This window comes from Alosa pseudoharengus, unplaced genomic scaffold (assembly GCF_046254945.1).
Source record: "Alosa pseudoharengus isolate Yale_2024_CS ecotype anadromous, Long Island Sound unplaced genomic scaffold, YU_APseudo_1.1 YU_APseudo_1.1_scf_19, whole genome shotgun sequence".
In the NCBI taxonomy this organism is placed as follows: Eukaryota; Metazoa; Chordata; class Actinopteri; order Clupeiformes; family Clupeidae; genus Alosa; species Alosa pseudoharengus.
This window is the reverse complement of record NW_027468657.1, coordinates 7,358,340-7,377,564: the sequence shown is the minus strand read 5'-3', so window position 1 is coordinate 7,377,564 and position 19,225 is coordinate 7,358,340. Positions and strand designations below refer to the sequence as shown.

Here is a 19,225-nt window from a genome sequence, read left to right as displayed (position 1 = left end):
TATCCTCAACAAAGGTCATTACTGTAAGTTAGTTTCTGGATAGCGAGAAAGTTCGTACACTTCTATCGAGGGTGCGTCACAACCCTCTGCTGCATTGCACTTTCCTGGTTTACACCCCTGCTGCTAGCCCTTCTGTCAAATCAAACCCTGAGTAGCGCCAGCAGCAGATCTGTGTGTTAATTACCGTCTGCATTTGCATATGCGCTCGACACCACACCGCTGTCTATCTGGAGAACAGTGAGGATTAGAGGCGCTAAAATCAAATTACATGGGGAGCATGGGGCAATAAGTGACAGCTCCCGGTATTGCTGATTATGAGGGGAGCAACAGAAGGGGGTATTTTCCATTATTTTCTTACGTGAGGGGACAGCATGCATCTTGAGTGATATGTGTGTGTGTGTGTGTGTGTGTGTGTGTGTGTGTGTGTGTGTCTGTGTGTGTCTGTGTGTCTGTGTGTGTGGGGGGGGGGGGTGGGTGGAAGACGGTGGGAGATACAGTGTGCCACACTTCAGCAATGGACCCTTACCTGCCGCTAGTGAAGGAGGCGCCTATCGATACTGCACAGCAGCTGACAAAGTTCTAGGTGACATCGAACGAGCAACAAAATAGAGTGACAGACAAGACTCTGGCTGTGTGACACCTGAATGATTCACAAAAGGCTGATTTAGAAAAAAGAAGAGAGAGAGAACAGAAGGAAAGACAAAGAATGGGAGAGAAGAAAAACAAAGAAATAAAGGGCCAAAGGGAGAGAGAAAAAGTGTACAGAGAAATGTGGGGAACAGAAGAGAGAGAGAGAGCAAGAGAGTGAGAGAGAGAGAAAGAGAGAGTAAGGGTGATACAAATCTCACTAGACAGACGGAGAGGAAGTCACTTTACGGTCTATCAGTGAGAGCGCGCAGACTCAGACAGAAGAACAAAATAAAACAAAAAAAGATCAAATGATGCAGCTTGCAGAAACTGTGTGTGGAGTGAGGCAAATGGCTACCACAGACAGCACAAACAGCAGAAAGAGCTACAGTCCTCATATTCATATTCAGGGGCAAGATGCTGCTACACCTTCTCTGATTATGAGGAGGAGCTCTATTTAGAATAGAATAGAATAGAATAGAATAGAATAGAATAGAATAGAGTAGAATAGAAAAGAAAAAGACTGAACTGTTCAAACATGAGGGGATTCATCTTTAAACATAATGATTAGCAACAGCTTGTATAACTCTATGTTTGATGTGAACATTGGACTATTCACAGAGAGAATGGAACAACTATGATGCGTTTAAGTTTCATAGATAAGAACATTTTTTATAGATAAGAACATTTTTTTCATCTATCAAAGAATCAGTTATCTGCATTTAAGCTATGCGTAAGTTGACTACAGCATGCTTTATTTTATTGTTGGTTTGGATTTGAGTATTGCAATAGACGCATAAGAATGTGGACTGGATTTCATGGACAGCTTTCTAATCATCTCTATCTTTAGACTGCTTCTTTCAAAGAGAACACTGTGCAAGAGATGCTGCCGACATAGCAAAGCAAGCTCACATAAATAGAACATAACTATGCTGTGGCCTTGCTATGTCAAGCACGTTTGTGTCCATAAGTACAGGTAAGCACCCTTGTGTTCAACATGTTGTAAACTCTGATACAAACAGAAGTGCGAAATCCACAAAAATGTCCTTGCCAAAGTGGAAAATGCACACCTGAGTTGAACCTTCGGTGGCTCTGAACACCCCATCGATCGCCATGTATTCAGCAAGTGCTGCTGTTCAAAGCCATAAATAAGACTTTTATGAGCCATTAAACGATGTGTGGGGCTATACTAAACACCTCATTCAGCTAGCTATTTGTCCTCTGGAATGAGTGTTGAGTGGGGATGGTTTCCTTCCCGAAGAGAAAGCCTCCTCTGGGTGACATTTGGACATAATTCAAATGTTTTACTCCATTGCTCAAGGTCCAAAAGTAATTTGGACCGCCTTACACCCATCTACAGTTTATCTCTGGGGTAGCTGGGAGTATATGAGTCATACCACCTTGAGTTTCTATTTGCAATAAAATACTCACACACACATTTGAGAGAGTAAGGCAACTGGTGCAGTATCTCCAGCCAAATTCCACCTCAGGCAAAACAAGTCAATCTTATTTATATAGCACATTTTAATATACAGGGGATAAATCAATATGCTTTACATAAACAAAAGTAAATTATAATAACAAACTAAAGTGTAACGGGTATAAAGTGTACTACATGTCCCAAGATCCCAAGGTCAATCACTGTTTTTCCACTCTGCAATTTAAGATGAAGAGTATTTGTAACAGTGCATCCAAAGTTTGGGTAACGCTTTAGAATAACATGTGCTTATTAGGTATTAACCGTGTATAATAAGCAGTTAACAATTCATTACTAACAGTTAGTTAACTCTTGTTATTCTTTAATAACATTAAGTAACTGTTAACATGCAGCTTGTAGTGTTAATAAGCCGCCTTTTAAGTTACTTACAAGCATATTTGTTAACAGTTAACATGCAGCTTGTAAGTGTTAACAAGCAGCTTGTTAATGCTTGTTAATGGTGTATAAGATAAAGAGGTGGATAACTAATACACTTATAAGACCTTTCTTACCTATTTGTAGTACATTTTGCAGCACCCCCAATCTAAAGTGAGGACCATGTGGCCTATAGTTCCACAAGCCCAACCTTCTATCTCTATACATCTAGCTCAGTTAAGCTGTAAGAAATGCACCTTCAAAATTGGTGCAGCGAGCAGGAATTAAACCCTGGTCCCCTGCATTGTACAGTGATCAGCTACTTACTGAGTTACATTCCTGTGTCTAGCTTTGGTGAAATTGGTCATGTTGATTCTATATTCCGATAATGTTCTATATCATACCAGTTATGCTTTTTACAAATATATGTTTCTGATGGAAAAGTGGTGTTTAATTTCGATAATCTTTGTTCAGTGAACGCATAAAACAGTCAGTTTGTCAGCAGTCTAAAGATAGTATATGCCAGTTTTGTATGTGAATGTGACATTCACAGTGACATTGTATTGTCACTGGGGACTTCAACCATTGCAACCTAAAAACTGGTATTTCCACTATTTTTGGTGTCAAACTAGTTCACCTGCACGTAGTCAGCAGCAAGAGGACAATCTCAATTCATAAGAGAATTGAACCTTTAGCCACTACACCATTAATCACTGTGCTGTTGTAACAAGGCTGTGAATATTATAACACTAGCCTATCAACACTCAAATTAACATAAATAGCAAGAATGAGCCAAGGCAGTCTCTTAATGAAAATTAAGCGAAAGCATAGATCAATCATTGAGTCATGAGATAAACAACCACCTCGTAATTGTTGGTAAGGCGGTTGTGATTTTTGGTTAGGCACTCCGGATACCAACTGGAACTACCAAGGAACGACACAAGTGTGACTGCCCAGGGGCAGTAGTTCAAACCACCAAACAAAAGTGCATAAAATAGAATATTTACAACAACAACAAAAAAAAAAACATAAAATACACAAAGTTCCCACTTAGACATGGGGGAATACCAAAAGCCAGCTACTGCCTGGACTTTAGTGCTTCTAGACAACAAATCATGTCCTTAATGACAAGGAGGTGTCCACAGTCTTTCTTAGGTCATATACCATAGAGTATATAGTGTGTACAGTTGTGTTCATAAGTTTACATACGCTGTACATACACATGCTAAAGTTAACTAAAAAGAGGAATAAAAAATCATCTTTTGGAAATTGATCTTAATGCCTTAATTTTTAGAAAATGAGGAAAAATCCTACCTTTAAGGACACCAATTTTCTTTGTGAATGAATAATGTATCGTAAATAAATAAATGTTCTTCCTTAAAATTCAGAGGCTCATAAGTATACATACCCCTATGTTAAATTCCCATAGAGGCAGGCAGATTTTTATTTTTAAAGGCCAGTTATTTCATGGATCCAGGATACTATGCATCCTGATAAAATCCCCTTGGCCTTTGGAATTAAAATAGCCCCACATCATCACATATCCTTCACAATACCTAGAGATTGGCATGGTTTTATTTCAGTTAACCTAATAGCTGGTTTGATTTGCAGTGAGAGATGATCTTATGGAAAGTACCCCATTTCTGAGATATGGTGAAGGCTATGTGATGATGTGGGGGTATTTCCTTAAAGCCCCATATCATTACATACCCTTCACCATATCTCACTATTGGTGTCCTTAAAGGTTAATTTTTTGAATTAAGGCATTAAGATCAATTTCCAAAGATAACATGTGTATGTACAGGGTATGTAAACTTATGAGCACAATTGTATACCATAGAGTGCCATAAATACTATAAAATGTGCACAAATTGTGCACATTTGTGACCGATTTTGTGTCAAACGCAAAGAGCATAAAACAGCACTCATAAAGAGAACACAAAAGACTGGACTCATCCTTATGCAGACGCATAAATGAACCCACTTAATTGCCTTCTTAAATTGAACGAACCAACACCATCAAACTGTGGCGGACCAAATTGTTGCAGACTTTTTTAATGGCTTTTTTTAATACTGTCTGACAGCAAGGATTTCCATCTTGAAATTTCTCAGTTCCAAAAGGTTAGGGCAGATAGATTTGCCATGGGTTCCCAAGTTGGAAGTCCAAATTTGAGTGGCATTCTATAGCAGCCTACTTTTCTAGTAGCAAGCACAAAAACATCAACCTCCAAGTTTGTTGGACATGAGAAAATTATATAAGCTTAGTGAGCTATTTTATGAGCGTGTTTACATGCACTTCAGTATCCCGGTTATTATGCTTATCCCGGTTTGGATCTTATTCGGGATACGGTGTTTACATGATCACAGAGAAACCTGGATATTCATATTCCTGTTTACATGGTCAGTACTTGTATCCCGGTTACCAACAATAAAGGTGTACTGGCATAGTCTCAAGCGTTAGCGTATAAAGTTACTTTGCATGTTAGCAGATAGGCTATCGTAAAAGCCCCTTTAGTCGACAATTCTAAAACAATGACGTTTTTTAATACTTCAAAATAACATTTGATCAATGAACCTTACATTTTTCAGTAGCCATAGGTGTGTAGATGTTAACAAAATTTGAACACTACACAGCTATCAACAGTAAAAGCTAGTCTCTCCTATTCTCGTGAACAATCGAGCAGTGCAGTCATGTCCATAGTTATGACTATTTCGGACATTAAGATTAGCCTATTACATTAACCTGTGACAGCTGAACCTGCTACAGGGAAAATAAAAATCTCAGTACAGTTGTGTTAATGACGAGCGTTTGTAGGCGACTGGAAGTCTCTCATCAGAGTGAGATTGAAGAAGAGTTTTGAAAGAGGAAGACGCCTGTGTAGCATATACTGTATATATAACTGGGGATATTGTTTGTGTTGCCTTTCCCAATTGTGAAAACCAAATGAGAAAAATGGGTTCAGCTTTCACCGGCTACTACCATTGAAGGAATTAGATACATTGCAGTTGTGGCTGGTTGCACTTCACCTTGATGTGCAAACTCCATTAGATGTGTTGCGTGAGAAATATTACCGTGTGCAGTATCATTTTGACAAAGAGGATTTATACAACCAATCACTCTTCCACTATCCTGAATTCAAATCTCCTGACGACGTACGTACCACAGGAATAGGCTACTGAAGCAATCATTGCTATTACATAGTCATAAATATGGACATGACAGCTTCATGGAGATCTAATGGACATGACGACTGCACTGCTCGATCGTTTCTTTTTGCAAACAATGAAAACCAGCAAAAAAGTTTTTGTTTATGTGGCTATGGCTGTGAGAGCGTCGGCTCTGCAATAGGCTGGATAGGTCAACGGGGTAGCCTAATCTGAGGTGAGTGACTCCACGCAAAAACACAAAGTTTATAATGTTTCTCCGCACTATTTGAGTTAAACGAGCACGGTGATGTCTTGCAGGGAAGCAACTCGTGTTCCATAGGTCTTGGAATGGTTTTTTGAGTGTGTTTAGAGGCCCCAAACACAGCTAAATCGCTTGCCCCCGTAGCTAGCGGGATAATAATAATAACCGGGATACTGAAGTGCATGTAAACACGCTCTATGTAAAACTTTATTATGTTAAATGGTGTTATATCAAACATTCTAAATATTGCTACACATGGATTCCTTTTGCTCAAAACTGATCAAATTCAGGTTGTTTGTACAAGTTCCACCTATGCTGTTAATTTTAGAAGACTGTTCAAAAAAAGATAGTCATATGATATTGGAGAGATATCATCAGGACATTGAAAATGAATATCAGGGTTAAGCAAAATACACATTTTGCACCAAAGTCCTTTAATGTCCATGCAAATTATATTACATTCTAAGGCATTACATAAAGTGTAACGGAAATTAGGTTGGACACTTCTTTTTTTACCACATTCCGTCTTTATCGGTCAGCTTATCTTTTTTCTCCTTTCCTCTGCCTTTTGTAGTTTCATGCTGCTTCAACGAGGTAAATCAGGTGTAATCATTTCCCTCAGCTGCTTCCTCTCTTTACATCCAACCACATGTTTTGCTTCCATTTTCTTAGAAATAATTGAGTCAGTCTTTTCAACATTCTAAGTCATTGAGACCAAAGAGTGCATGAATGAGTAGAGAGTGAGACTATAAAAAGACAAAAGCAACCTTTCATGTGCAAAAGGCGATCGACTGACGGAGAGAAATAGGTTTCGCTCTTTTTAACACCATGCCGTGGCTATGGTTTAGAAGAAAAAGACATGCCATCTACTGAATGCCTTGGCATGAGGCAGGCATCTTATCTGACACCATACACCATCATTAACCCCCTTAAGACCGACTGATAACAGAATTATATATGTGTGTGTGTGTGTGTGTGTGTGTGTGTGTGTGGCCATCCTAAAGCAGAGTGAACTACACATGTTTTTGATGTGTAATTCAGAGTTATAATTGAGATGGCTGCACCATGATCTGATGTCAGTAAAAGATAATGTCAGTAAAAGAGCCCTTCTGACTTGACAGGCCTTTAGCTGCTTAACCCCATTCTGTCATCAAGGGCACTTTTTTTAACTGAAGCTTTGAAAACAAATCCATAAAGTTCAAAACCCCCTCCGCAACGCTTTTAGCTGTCGCTCCCAGCCCCTCGGGATTCCTCAACAAATAGGACTGCTTCACAAAAGAAGTGCGTGCGTGTGCTCAGGGCCTGGCATCTGTGAATCATAAAGTCACTTCAAAGGACAGAGAAAGGGGAGTGAGAAGGGTGAGAGGCCAAGATGCTCAGCGCTCTCTTGTGAGCCGTCTTTCATCAGGCGATGCTCGTGGCTGTTACGTGCACTTTCATCAGGCGATGTTTGTGGCCTGTTAGCCATGGAGCAAGGAAAGTGGATATGATGAAGATAAAAACAATGAAGATGATGATTACGAACATGACGAGGTGACAGAACACAATGAATATGAACATGATTAGGAATAGTAATTAAATCAGACGTTAATCCATAATTCTGTAACATGACAGAAGCTGACGCAAAATCACAACATCATGGGTGGTTGTCCTGCCTTGTTTGCCGGGAAAGGCAAAAGATCAACATGCAAATCCCGGGTGTAGAACAGGGTGAACAACATCCCAAGTGTACTGTAGAACAGGGTGAACAACATCCCGGGTGTAGAACAGGGTGAACGACATCCCAAGTGTAAAAACAGGGTGAACAACATCCCGGGTGTAGAACAGGGTGAACAAGAGAGAAAAAAAACTGCTGAAAAGAAGTCTGCACAGGGTTCTCTTTTTAGAGTGCTTTGTTTTTCTCTAAAGGACATGATGAAGCCCTAAGGGCAAAAACGCTGTCTAAGTGCAAATAAAAACACTCAGCAAAAAATGCGAGAACAGAGCTCACAACTGGGACTTCTCTTCAGTAATTTAAAAGGAAACTCTCTAACGGAATGGCAGTAATAAAAGACTCCAAAACATTATTAGCAAATTGGTCTTCTGTCTCATTAAACAAAGTTAAATGACCATGTACCTTTCGGTAAGTGCGGGACAGTGAGTTTAAAGTGAGGCTGAGGATATTGTATACATAGATGTGATTAACATTGCATTTTCATATACTATGTGTGTGCTTATCCTTATATTCTATTCTGTGCATCAACTTTGCTTTGTCATTTGCTCTCTCCATGTCACGACTTTCTAATAAAGGTCATGCGACCCCTTTTGTCACAAGTTAGGGGTACTCTGGCTGGGCACTAATTTTAGGAATATTCTGTGGAGGAACATACCATGACAAGAAAATGCTGAAGTATGTATGCATTGTATTGACCTATAGTGTATCTATTACCTGACTTCACATGCTATGTCCGAGAAGTATCCATGTATTGTTGTATGTCTGCATGTATGGTGAGCTTTAGACAAGACCATTGTATGCTCAATTAAGAATGACCCATGTGATTTGTATTACGACCATGAAACAGACATGTATAATCCCCGGCGTCGTGAATAATCCTGCAGTGTCTCTCACACCTGAGTGTGCCTGGAGTTTTTGTGTTGACCACATCCCCCTTACCTTTCTCTGCTCTGGCTTCGTCACGTCTCTCCATCAGTAGGAAGCGAGGGCTCTCGGGCAGGAAGGGCAGCACACACAGTTGCAGCACAGCTGGAACCGCCAGGAACGCAAACAGGAAGTTCCACCTAGACTCCTGGTTCATCCCAGCAGAGAGAGAGAGAGAGATAGAGTGAAAGAGTGAGAGAGTCAGTTAACAAAAAGATTATGAGAAGAAGAGTTCTGTCAAAATTCTGTATTACTCGCTTTGGTCCCATTTGATATATAGTGTCCTTATTACATTAATCATCATGTTAGTAGGTCTATATGTAACATTATTAGCCTTCACCTTGACCCCCATTTCATCTTCTAATGACATGTACCAATATTGGTACACGTAAAAGTACATTGCAGTTACTGTAGTAATTTTTGTAATTTACTGAGTACATCTGTCCTATGTCTGATCCTAACTGGTTAATATTTCAATTGCACATAGTATATTGTATGAAAGCTCATCACTGGTTTTCTTTTGACAATCAATCAATGTGTTTATATAGTTTGTACTGGTAGGAAAACACATTTGAACAAAAAGTTTCAGTCACAGATAAACAAAACACCCTGGGCAACATTTTCTGAAGATACTCAGAGGCGATTCTAGAGTCTGTGGGGGCCCCAAGCAAAAATTTCAAGGGGGCCCTACCGACCAGTGTTCATCACCATTATGTTAGGCTATAAATAATCTGATATCAACGGAAAATGTATTAAATAAAACCTTTTTTTTAATTCCAAATGTTCCAAAGATGAAAAACTTCTTTGGATAAAGTCTATGTTTTATTCTTAAATAAGCTACTTGGTTGACCCATATCCTGACAATGTTACAATGTTTATTGTTTGCTTACAAGAATTAGTAGCATGCACAGTGAGAAGCGAACTAAAGCAGTTGGAGCTGGGAGAAAAATAGCTGGGCCTATAAACAGGAATGGAAAGAAAACTTTGCGTTCATCATACCCAGTTTCACAAATGCAAAACCTGTGTATCAGATATGAAACAACGCTGTCACAATAAATAATATTATACCACACTACAAAACGCAGCTATTTGCTCCAAACAAGCACAAAGGCGCAATATTGAAGCGCTGGCCGAGGTCTATGCACAGCTAGCAGGATCCAGTGCATTCTGGTGTTCTTTCTCATATTTGTTTAAGCACCAACTCACAGTCTGATTGGTGAATAGGCTATTTGTAAATCGATATCGTAAAATAAAAGATTTAAAAAAGACTGCCAGAATAATTTGACTGGGCCAAACAATATCAGTGGCGGCAGCTTTGGCCGCCTGTTGCCGACCCATGTCGTAGATTATAGTTTAAACTTGAGGTGTGTCAATGATATTTTAATTTCATGTCGACTGAGCCGACAGGGATTTTACATTTTTTTTAAAAGTATAACGCCCATTCAGCCGACCGGGAGTTCAGAACTGCGTTAGGCGTTAGAGTTTATTATCTTCATGACAAGGCCTACAGGAGGAAGGCAGACAGTAGTTAGTCAGTTTGAGGACAATAAACGATGCATCAAAGGGTCAAAATATTGGCACCAAAGAGAATTGTTTATAACAGAACAAGTGACGGTGTAAAATTAAAAATCTTTGGCGGCACACATTAATGTGATTAAAAAAATTAACGTGTATGATTGGTCCTTACTCATTGGTCCTTACTCATTAACACGTTATGCTGACATAATATTATGTGATATAAACATAACGTTAACCATCTCCTTGCTTTAACTATAGTTGTAACTGTCGCTAGCTAGCTGAAGTATATTGTCGTATAGATGTAGCAAACCATGTTCAATCTTTCTGCCAATTAACTTTAGCCTATAACTTCATTGAGTAAATGTCAAAATCCGATGTTGATCCGTCATCACTGCACCCTCGATTGACGTTTACCACAGTAGCCTAAATATGTGTGGATTCTTTGAACTCTTTTGAACACAGATCCGCTGTTTATAAGGCCATAGCATAGGGCCTACATGTACAGATGTACTGTTTGTAGCCTACAACAGGACAGGAGCACGCAAAATCTCGCTTGTCCCACCGGCAAACGCGCTGAGACCAGGTCGGGGGCCCCTAGCGGCTCGGGGCTCCAAGCAGTTGCTTGGTTTGCCTGTTGACAAGGTGCGCCTCTGAGGATACTACTGACTGCACAGCATTTTATTCGTCTCTCTGAAAGGTGATCAGATGGAAAGGGCCTTCCTAATTACCGTGGCATACAAAACCACAAGTGTCGTGAGTTGAATTGAATTGGCTCTCCTCCCAGCTTTCTGCCAGGACTTGAAGATTTGTTGAAGGCAAACATATTGGGCAGAATTTAACACTCTCATTCAGCAGTGGAGAAAAGGACTGTTCTCTCTCTCTCTCCACTGTCATTACCCTATAGGTCGCACTGCAGAAGGTAATGACCTCAAACGCTCACAGGAGGTCACAGTCAAGCTACCCTTAGCAAGATGACCTGGGAGGAGCCATGAGAGACCCACGGAGGGGCCTTACAGGCTGGAGGTGATCATGCTTTTACCCTGAGGCTGTAGTGGGGCCCACGTTTAAACAGAGCAGGAACCTAACCGGCGGAACTTTGACCTGTAACTGGGCGCAACTGGGTTCTAACTCCACTCAGTGCCCTTCAGACGTCATGTCTGTTTGTTCTCTGTACACTCAACACACAATTTGTGGCAAGCACGTGTATGTGGGTGTGTGCAGGGGCATGTGTGTGGATGAATGTGGGTGTGTCTGTGTGTGTGTGTGTGTGTGTTTGTGTATGTGTGGTGCGTGTGCGCGCATTTCTTTGTGTGTTGTGAGCTCTGTGTTAAAACTATTAACTTATGCAAAGTGTGGCCTTTTTCTTCTGTCTTTTAATTAGTTATGTAATTAGTTGGGTCCTAAAAAGAGACTGATTGGAGCCTGCTCCTATCCCTGCATTTCTCTGAGGACTGGACTTGTTTCTGTCCAGCTTGAGAAGAACTGGACTTGTTTCTGTCCAGCTTGAGAAGAACTGGGCACACGAGGACGCTCAGCGCAATCCTATCTCATTCAGCAAGGACACACGCTCCAAGACCTGGACTCACAACAGTGGATAATTATGAATGCCTCTGTGTGTGTGCGTGTGTCTGTTTTAACCACAGATCAGGTCGGAGCTGTGGGCTACCTTTGTCCATCCACTAAACACTCTGGTGGCTTGCCACAGACACTCCAGAATACTCACAGCTGGGTCTCTCCAGGGGAGGCCGTGGTGGCTCAATCAACGCTCTGGACCCCCACTCTATCTGCCCGGTGCCAACGTGATGCCCACAGGCAGCCAAGTGAGAACACAATACACCAGACAAATGACAGGGAGAAGGGGGGCAACCAAACTGTGTGTGTGTGTGTGAGAGAGAGTGAATGAGAGTGAGTAAGTGAGTGAGTTATGAGAATGAAGGATAGAGTGAGTGAGTGAGTGAATAAGTGAGTGAGTGAGAGAGTGAGTGAGAAAGATATGAGAATGAGAGAGTGAATAAGTAAATGAGTGAGTGAGTGAGAGAGAGAGAAAGAGAGTGAATGAATGAGTGAGTGAGAGAGTGAGTTATATATGAGAGGCAGCTGTTTCAGAGGCTCCGAGAAATGTTTGGACTGACCAGGCACTGACAAAACAGCGAGTCAATCTTAAGAAAACTCCAAGCTCCCAAGAAAAGCAATAACAAAAAGGGTCAACAAACAAACAACAAACAATGAGTGTCTGGTTTTCTATTTTCGAAAGAAAATGAATTAAGTTAAATGAACGGAGAGGACACTGGGTAGAGAATACCGCAATGAATAAGGGAAACAAATCCTACAGGTCAACAAAGTCTAAACAAACAACAGTTTGTACGTCATCTGCGTGTTGTCTCTGCAGCAGAGAGCAGTAGAAAGCCACAGGTCATCTTCGGGGGGGGGGGGGGGGGGTTGTCGTTGACCTGAAACTTCAGGATCGATGATGTCAGACACATGAGTCAGCAGTGCACAAAAGAGTGCTGACTCCCCCCTACAGCAGACGAGTCCTCCGCCTCAGTATTGTTGATGGTGCATGATGCTCTACACACACACACACACCACAGACACACACACACACACCACAGACACATACATACACACTAAGAGAGACAAAGAGACAGAGACAGAGAGAGACATAGAGAAAGAGACAGACAGACAGAGAGAGAGAGAGACATAGAGAAAGACAAAGACAGACAGAGAGAAAGAGACTGTGTCTGATGAAGCGAGGGAGCCAGGGTCTAAGACCGGAATTTCTGCTTCAGTACCGAGTGCATTGGCAGCAGCCACTTCCTCCAAATCCGATGGCCCTTGGCTGTGTGTTTGTATGTGTGTGTTTGTGTGTGTGTGTGTGTGAGTGTGTCTGCAAGTGTGTGTGTGTGTGTGGGTGTGTGTCTGCAAGTGTGTGTGTGTGTGTGTGTCTGCAAGTGTGTGTGTGTGTGTGTGTGTGTCTGCAAGTGTGTGAGTGTGTGTGTGTGTGTGTGTGTCTGCAAGTGTGTGTGTGGGTGCTGAGGTGCATCAAGTGCATGGGGAGACGTGATATGAAACAGAAAAGACCTGGCCCGGGATTCCACATGCAAAAGTGCTCTTGGAATGTCAGGGCCGGGTCTGCGCTAGCCACGGATGGTCTGGAATGATGAACACTTGAATCTGCATTAGGAGCAAGAGCGAGTCTCCGGCAGACTTTGATAGTCTTTCCAGCATGGGCGGAGTGTGCTGAAAAGCAAACGGGCAAAAGATATTCTGGGCACTGATGAGCTGGACCGACCTGCCAGGAGGCAGAAGCTGAAATAATGAAGGATAATGCGTAGATGATTTCCTCTCCAACAATGGCAATCTGAGTCTCATTAGGAGCTATTCAACCGTGCAATCATTCAAGCGTCCACGCCAGGACTTTACGAACCCTTCTTTTAACACATGACAAACCGTATATCAGAATAAACAGGAGACCTTACCGAACACAAAGGTGTAAAGCAGTCCCCTGTACAGTCGCCGTTCCAGAGTAATCCAGTTTTGAATTTGCAGTAAAGTTCGACATACATGGATGTCTCCAAATTTGGGCTTTAAGGTTTACAATGTGTTTAAATTGTTCCACATGATTTCATAACGGGCCAAATACAAAATAAATGTTACAAATATTGCCTAGATATTGGTAAATCAGAGGACAGCTGAATAAGAGTTTGTGAAAGTAGCCTTAATGATCACAAAATGCTAAGAATGCATCTAGGCTATTTGAGTTTCTTAAAGCTGAGCTGTGCTTAAATTGTTCAATACATGATTTCATAACAGGCCAAATATAAAATAAATGTTATATATAGCCTAGACATCTGTAAATATTAGATAGTCAGATGATTTACAGTTCTATGTAATATGTCATGTTTTCATTTCATGTTTTTGTAATGTTTCATACAGTGATGCAGGTCTACTGCAGTGAATAGGCTAAATACAACTTTGATCATTTTTATAGCCTACTACTGTATAGTTAACTTTGGCCTTGGTGCCCTGACATGTGGCCTTTGTGCCCCCCACCAAATATGCCCAACTGAAGGCCAAGTGGCCTTGCCCCCAGAATGGTGAAATTCCAAGCCTGGTCCACGCACACACCTACATGTGACATGCCGTCTTTGAGAAGAGGATCTTTTGGCTTGTCTTCCTTCAAAAATACCTTCACCCTTCAAAAATCGAGCATCAGAAAAATGAATATTCAAACACATAACTTATGCAACATATGACTTTGCACATTTCTGTCTGTAAATACAGATCTTGTGCACCACCATATAAACTAGATGTAAAGCAGAGCGGTACAAAATATGACCACCACCCAGTCCTGCACATTCTCTGCACAAAAATGAATCACGCTTGTCAGTTTGACTCCATCTCCTATACTGCATAACCCCTATGGGCTAGCCGCTAGCCTGATGTTGTCATACTCAGATTCTAGTCAGAATATGAGACTTATATGTCTCCATTGGGACGTAACTATGGGCCGTGTTTCAACCGATACAGGGGGGAATACCTCTGCACTCAATTGGATAGACTTAACCAAGTAGAGCAACAAAACAGCTTACCGTGAGCAGTAGGAAGAACTCACTAACCATCCTTCTTATCCACAAATGCCTTAACATTTCTGGTCTTTTTTAAGATAGCGAAATCTAAGACAACGAATTACGTAGCAGGATATTGCTGGATTATTTGCTACTTATTTGCAAGGTTATTATTTCTGGTTATTTAAGAATTGAAAAGAACAGAGATTTCAAACAAACAAGGGAACATGTCACAATGCAAACAAGCTGTTTTTCCCACCTATCAACTTCGGCCGAAGTTTTCAGAAATAATCGTTTTCAGTGATAAAACCTCATGGAAATAATATGCATTTTTCCATATGGGGTCTTAGAAGCCATCTATCTAGCTTCTAGCCACAGCGATGTTGTTGCAAACAAAATCAACCTAAGCATGCTCAGATGACGTGATAGACGAGGCACTGTTGCTCACCTGTCCATCATCGTAAAGCTCAATTTAGCTAGAACACAGCTGAGTCTCTAAAAAGCAAAAACAAGTCATTGCAATCACAGGTATCTCTGGCTGAAGTTTGAAGAGTAGGATCATTGGATCATTATGACACCCTCTGAATGCATGCCAAGTTTTGTTGAATTCCGTTCATGGGGGCCATATCACCTACACACACACACACACACAGGCACACACACACGCACGAACGCATACACATACACACACAAACACACACAGACACACACACACACACTAAAGACACAGGCACACGCAGTACACATGCACATGCACACACACACACACACACACACACACACACACACACACACACACACACACACAAACGCTCTCACACCTAAACACATACACATAAACAACACACACACATAAACACACACACACACATGCAGGCAAGCAGGCACACGCACATACAAACATACACACACACACAAACACGCACGCACACACACACACACACACACGCACACACACACATACACAGGCAAACACACTCACTTACCCCCACATACACAAGCGAACACACTCACAAGCGAACACACACAAACACACACATACACACACACACACACACACACACACACATAGAGTAGCACACACACAAAAACAAACACACACTATGAACACCCTCATTTACATACACAAAAGTTGTTGTTGAGTAGGGGCTGGAATAGGAGATGGAGACAAATTGACAAGCGTGATTTATTTTTTGTGGAGAGAATGTGCAAGACTGAGCAGCGGTCATATTTTGTACCATTTAGCCAAATGGAGTTATTTGTATCCTGTAAATGTATCTACAATTTGACAAACGTGTTAAAATGTCTACTGTAAGTAACAGTGCTGCATTCTTCCCTCCCAAAAACAAATAACACCACAATATTAAGATTGTTGATTTCTGCCTTGAGGTAAAACCAGTGGATGACTCACTACTGTACTGGAGACTGGGCAGTGAGCCAAGGAATCAGTGCTGAACCACCACAACCAATGTACCGCTATTGCAAAGCTATTGTATCTGTGCTGCTGCAAGATGCTACGCGGTCAGGCTGGCACTTTAATCTCATCTGGGTGCTCGGGTTGAAGAAGTGCCCATTCCCAAGTGCTCTTTAATTACATCATTATTCCCGCTTACACAGAGTTGTGAGATTATGTACTAGAGGGTTTTTTTTAGAGTAGAAGTAGAATATCATTTCTAGATTCTGCACTGTATAACTGACTACTCAAAGTAGAATATCATTTCTAGATTCTGCACTGTATAACTGACTACTCAAATATGCTGCAAAGAAGGAGGAGGGAGAGGAGAAGAGGAGGAGAAAGAGGAGGAGAAAGAGGAGGAGGAAGAGGAGGAGAAAGAGGAGGAAGAGGAGGAGGAAGAGGAGGAGAAAGAGGAGGAGGAGGAGAGAGGCGGAAGAGGAGGAGGAAGAGGAGGAGAAAGAGGAGGAAGAGGAGGAAGAGGAGCAGAAGGGGAGGAAGATGAGAATGAGGAGGAAGAGGAGCAGAAGGGGAGGAGAAGGAGGAAGAGGAGCAGAAGGGGAGAAGGAGGAAGAGGAGCAGAAGGGGGAGGAGGAGTTAGAGAGCAGAAGGAGGAGGAAGAAGAGGAGCAGGAGGAGGAGCAGGAGGAGGAGGAGAGCTCACACTCCTTTCCCCCAGGCTAGTATCTCCTCCTGTTTATTGGTCATATAAGCAGAGAGTCAGGAGATGCCCAAAGCATTCTCTATTGGTTTCTGGGCCTCAGCACATTAAGTACAGACATACACATAAACAAGTTGAGGATGGGGGGAAGGCATCTCTACAGTTTAGTCGGTTCCATTTCAGTTCCCTCCCTTGTGCTTGCTGTCCCAGTCCAATTTAAAAAGTGCTGATGAACACCAAAACTCTTTAATGATAACACTGATCTAGTTTAGGTAAAAGTGAGGGAATGAACTACAAAAAAAAACTGAACCGACAACAATACAACAAACTGTTAATGCAGCAGCCCCTGCTAGTGTTTATTCGCATCAACTGTGATCATAAATCACTTCCATTTCATTCCATTCCAATAACAACAACATGGAGATCCTATACTCAAAGCAGTTCATCTAAGGACAACCCAATCCACATATGAGAATAGTTCTACTAAGGCCAATGAGGTGGTGTAGGAGGAACAACAGAGATGCTGGAGTCACTGTAATCTTAGTCGTCGTGACAATGTGAGGCAATTATAAACATGACAGTATCATGACAGTATCAACAGCCTTCTGATTGAACTCAATTGTGTCACATTAATCCTTTCAGGAGAGTATCGCAGAGGTGGTTTAAGAGATCAAGGAATTCATTTAGCTTGCAGCCAAAAGAAGAAAAGCTAGAAGCCTAATTCAGAACTGGACTCCAATCATTATAGCTCTCTTACATGGACCCTTCTAGAGTCATTATGTATTGACTCCAGTGGAGGATAGAGCTGAATGCACAGAGGTGGATTGCAATTCCTGTTACTTTGGGTACGGTGGAAAAGCTGAAAGCACTTGGTCGAATTTGGTTGTTATGAAGGACAATTGTAAACGTGACAAGTCAAGTGTCAATTGACATGAAGGCTGTGCTGTGAGTGTCACTTTTAAAAAAAGAGGAATTTTAATGGGGATCGCTTCTGTTTTGGGGATTATACAAGTCCAATGACATGTGGACAAGCATATTCATACATCTTAAATACATACACACACACACACACACACACATTTTAACCATTTATTTATGTCCACATGAAGAAAATGGTACAGGGACACAATTATTAAGAATGCAGTACAATACATATGCAAACCCATGGACCAGTAGCATGCACCAGGTCTTCACTATATCACTCCAGGGTGGAAAATGGTTTGATATGTCTTTCACTATGAGGTCTACTATTCTGTCATGACGTGCGCGCACACACACACACACCAATAAACACGGTTAAACGTGCAAATTGAATGTTCATGCTTTTCATGCTTGTCTCAAGTACACACACAAACACACACACACACACACACAATTCAAGGCCTCTGTTTATTAAACTAATGGATTTTTGCTGTGTAGTCAAAGGGCTATTCAGCGGTAGGCCCTGAGGGTGGGCGAACACTGTCTAGCTCGGTCTCATCTTGACTGGACATGCTGATAAAGCAATCCAATTAGGAAACAACGGGTAGCCCCGAAGAATCATTAATCACTTAAAAACACATTGATCGACTCGCCCCTCTGCTCCAGAAACAACTGGCTCAAAGAAAGACCAGCACGCGCCCACTACCAACACCCACCTCTCCACGGTTGTCATACTATCATGTAACCCCATCCCCCATCCCAACTATACAACTACAGTACAACTACAACAACAACTACAACTACAACAACAAACGACTTCTGTATTTAAGTGTGAGTGTGAGGAAGAGGAAGGGAGAGGAAGAAAGCGATGCTGTGATAAAGAGGGAATGTTCCATTTCTGGTAGCTGTTTCTACAGCCGCAGTGGTGCCATTAGAGATCACACTGGGGTTGGGAATGGTCTCATTACACAGTGACACAGGGGGAGCGAGAATCTGTGATACCCCTGGGGTTGGATGCGGGGCACAAGATATGAAAAGTGCGGGGGAGGGGGAGGGTGATGTAACTTCTGCTCACCACCTCTCTCTCCCCCATTTCCAATTCAACACACACACACACACACACACACACATCCCCTCCTCATCCTACACATGGATCTTTATTAACACTGCAGCAGGCATGAGGAGAGGAGAGAAGGGTGTAAAATGGAGCTGTCAGGATGACACCCCCCCCACTTTGGTGATCTCATTTAAAGGTCTCATCTCATCATTGGGGGCCAAGCAGCGAAGCTGCGAAGGCACCCGTTGAGTTACTAGCTTTTCCTATTATTATTACACTTCCGCCATTGGAGTCTATGGCAGCCCATAGAACGCCTGGCTAAAAAGTGCAGATTTTTTGGCAGAAAGTTTCAGGACATTCCACTGACCACTCACACTCATTTACGGACCTCTAAACCCAGCCATCTAACGCCACCAACAGGTCAAAATCTGGCCGAAAATTGAACCGCTGGGTCTAAAGTTATGAAATTTGGCACACTGATTCAGCACTGTCCCATGATCACTCTTACCAATTTCCAGAACT

At 41.8% G+C, this 19,225-nt stretch overlaps 1 protein-coding gene across 1 annotated transcript in view; it reads right to left on the bottom strand.

Moving 5' to 3' along the window:
* Nucleotides 1-19,225, bottom strand: part of slc2a9l2 (solute carrier family 2 member 9, like 2) — a 165,606-nt gene that overhangs the window by 101,502 nt on the left and 44,879 nt on the right. The window contains exon 5 of the mRNA XM_076293121.1: nucleotides 8,542-8,674. Within this exon, the coding sequence (XP_076149236.1) occupies nucleotides 8,542-8,674 (133 nt within the window). The remainder of the gene's footprint in view (nucleotides 1-8,541; nucleotides 8,675-19,225) is intronic.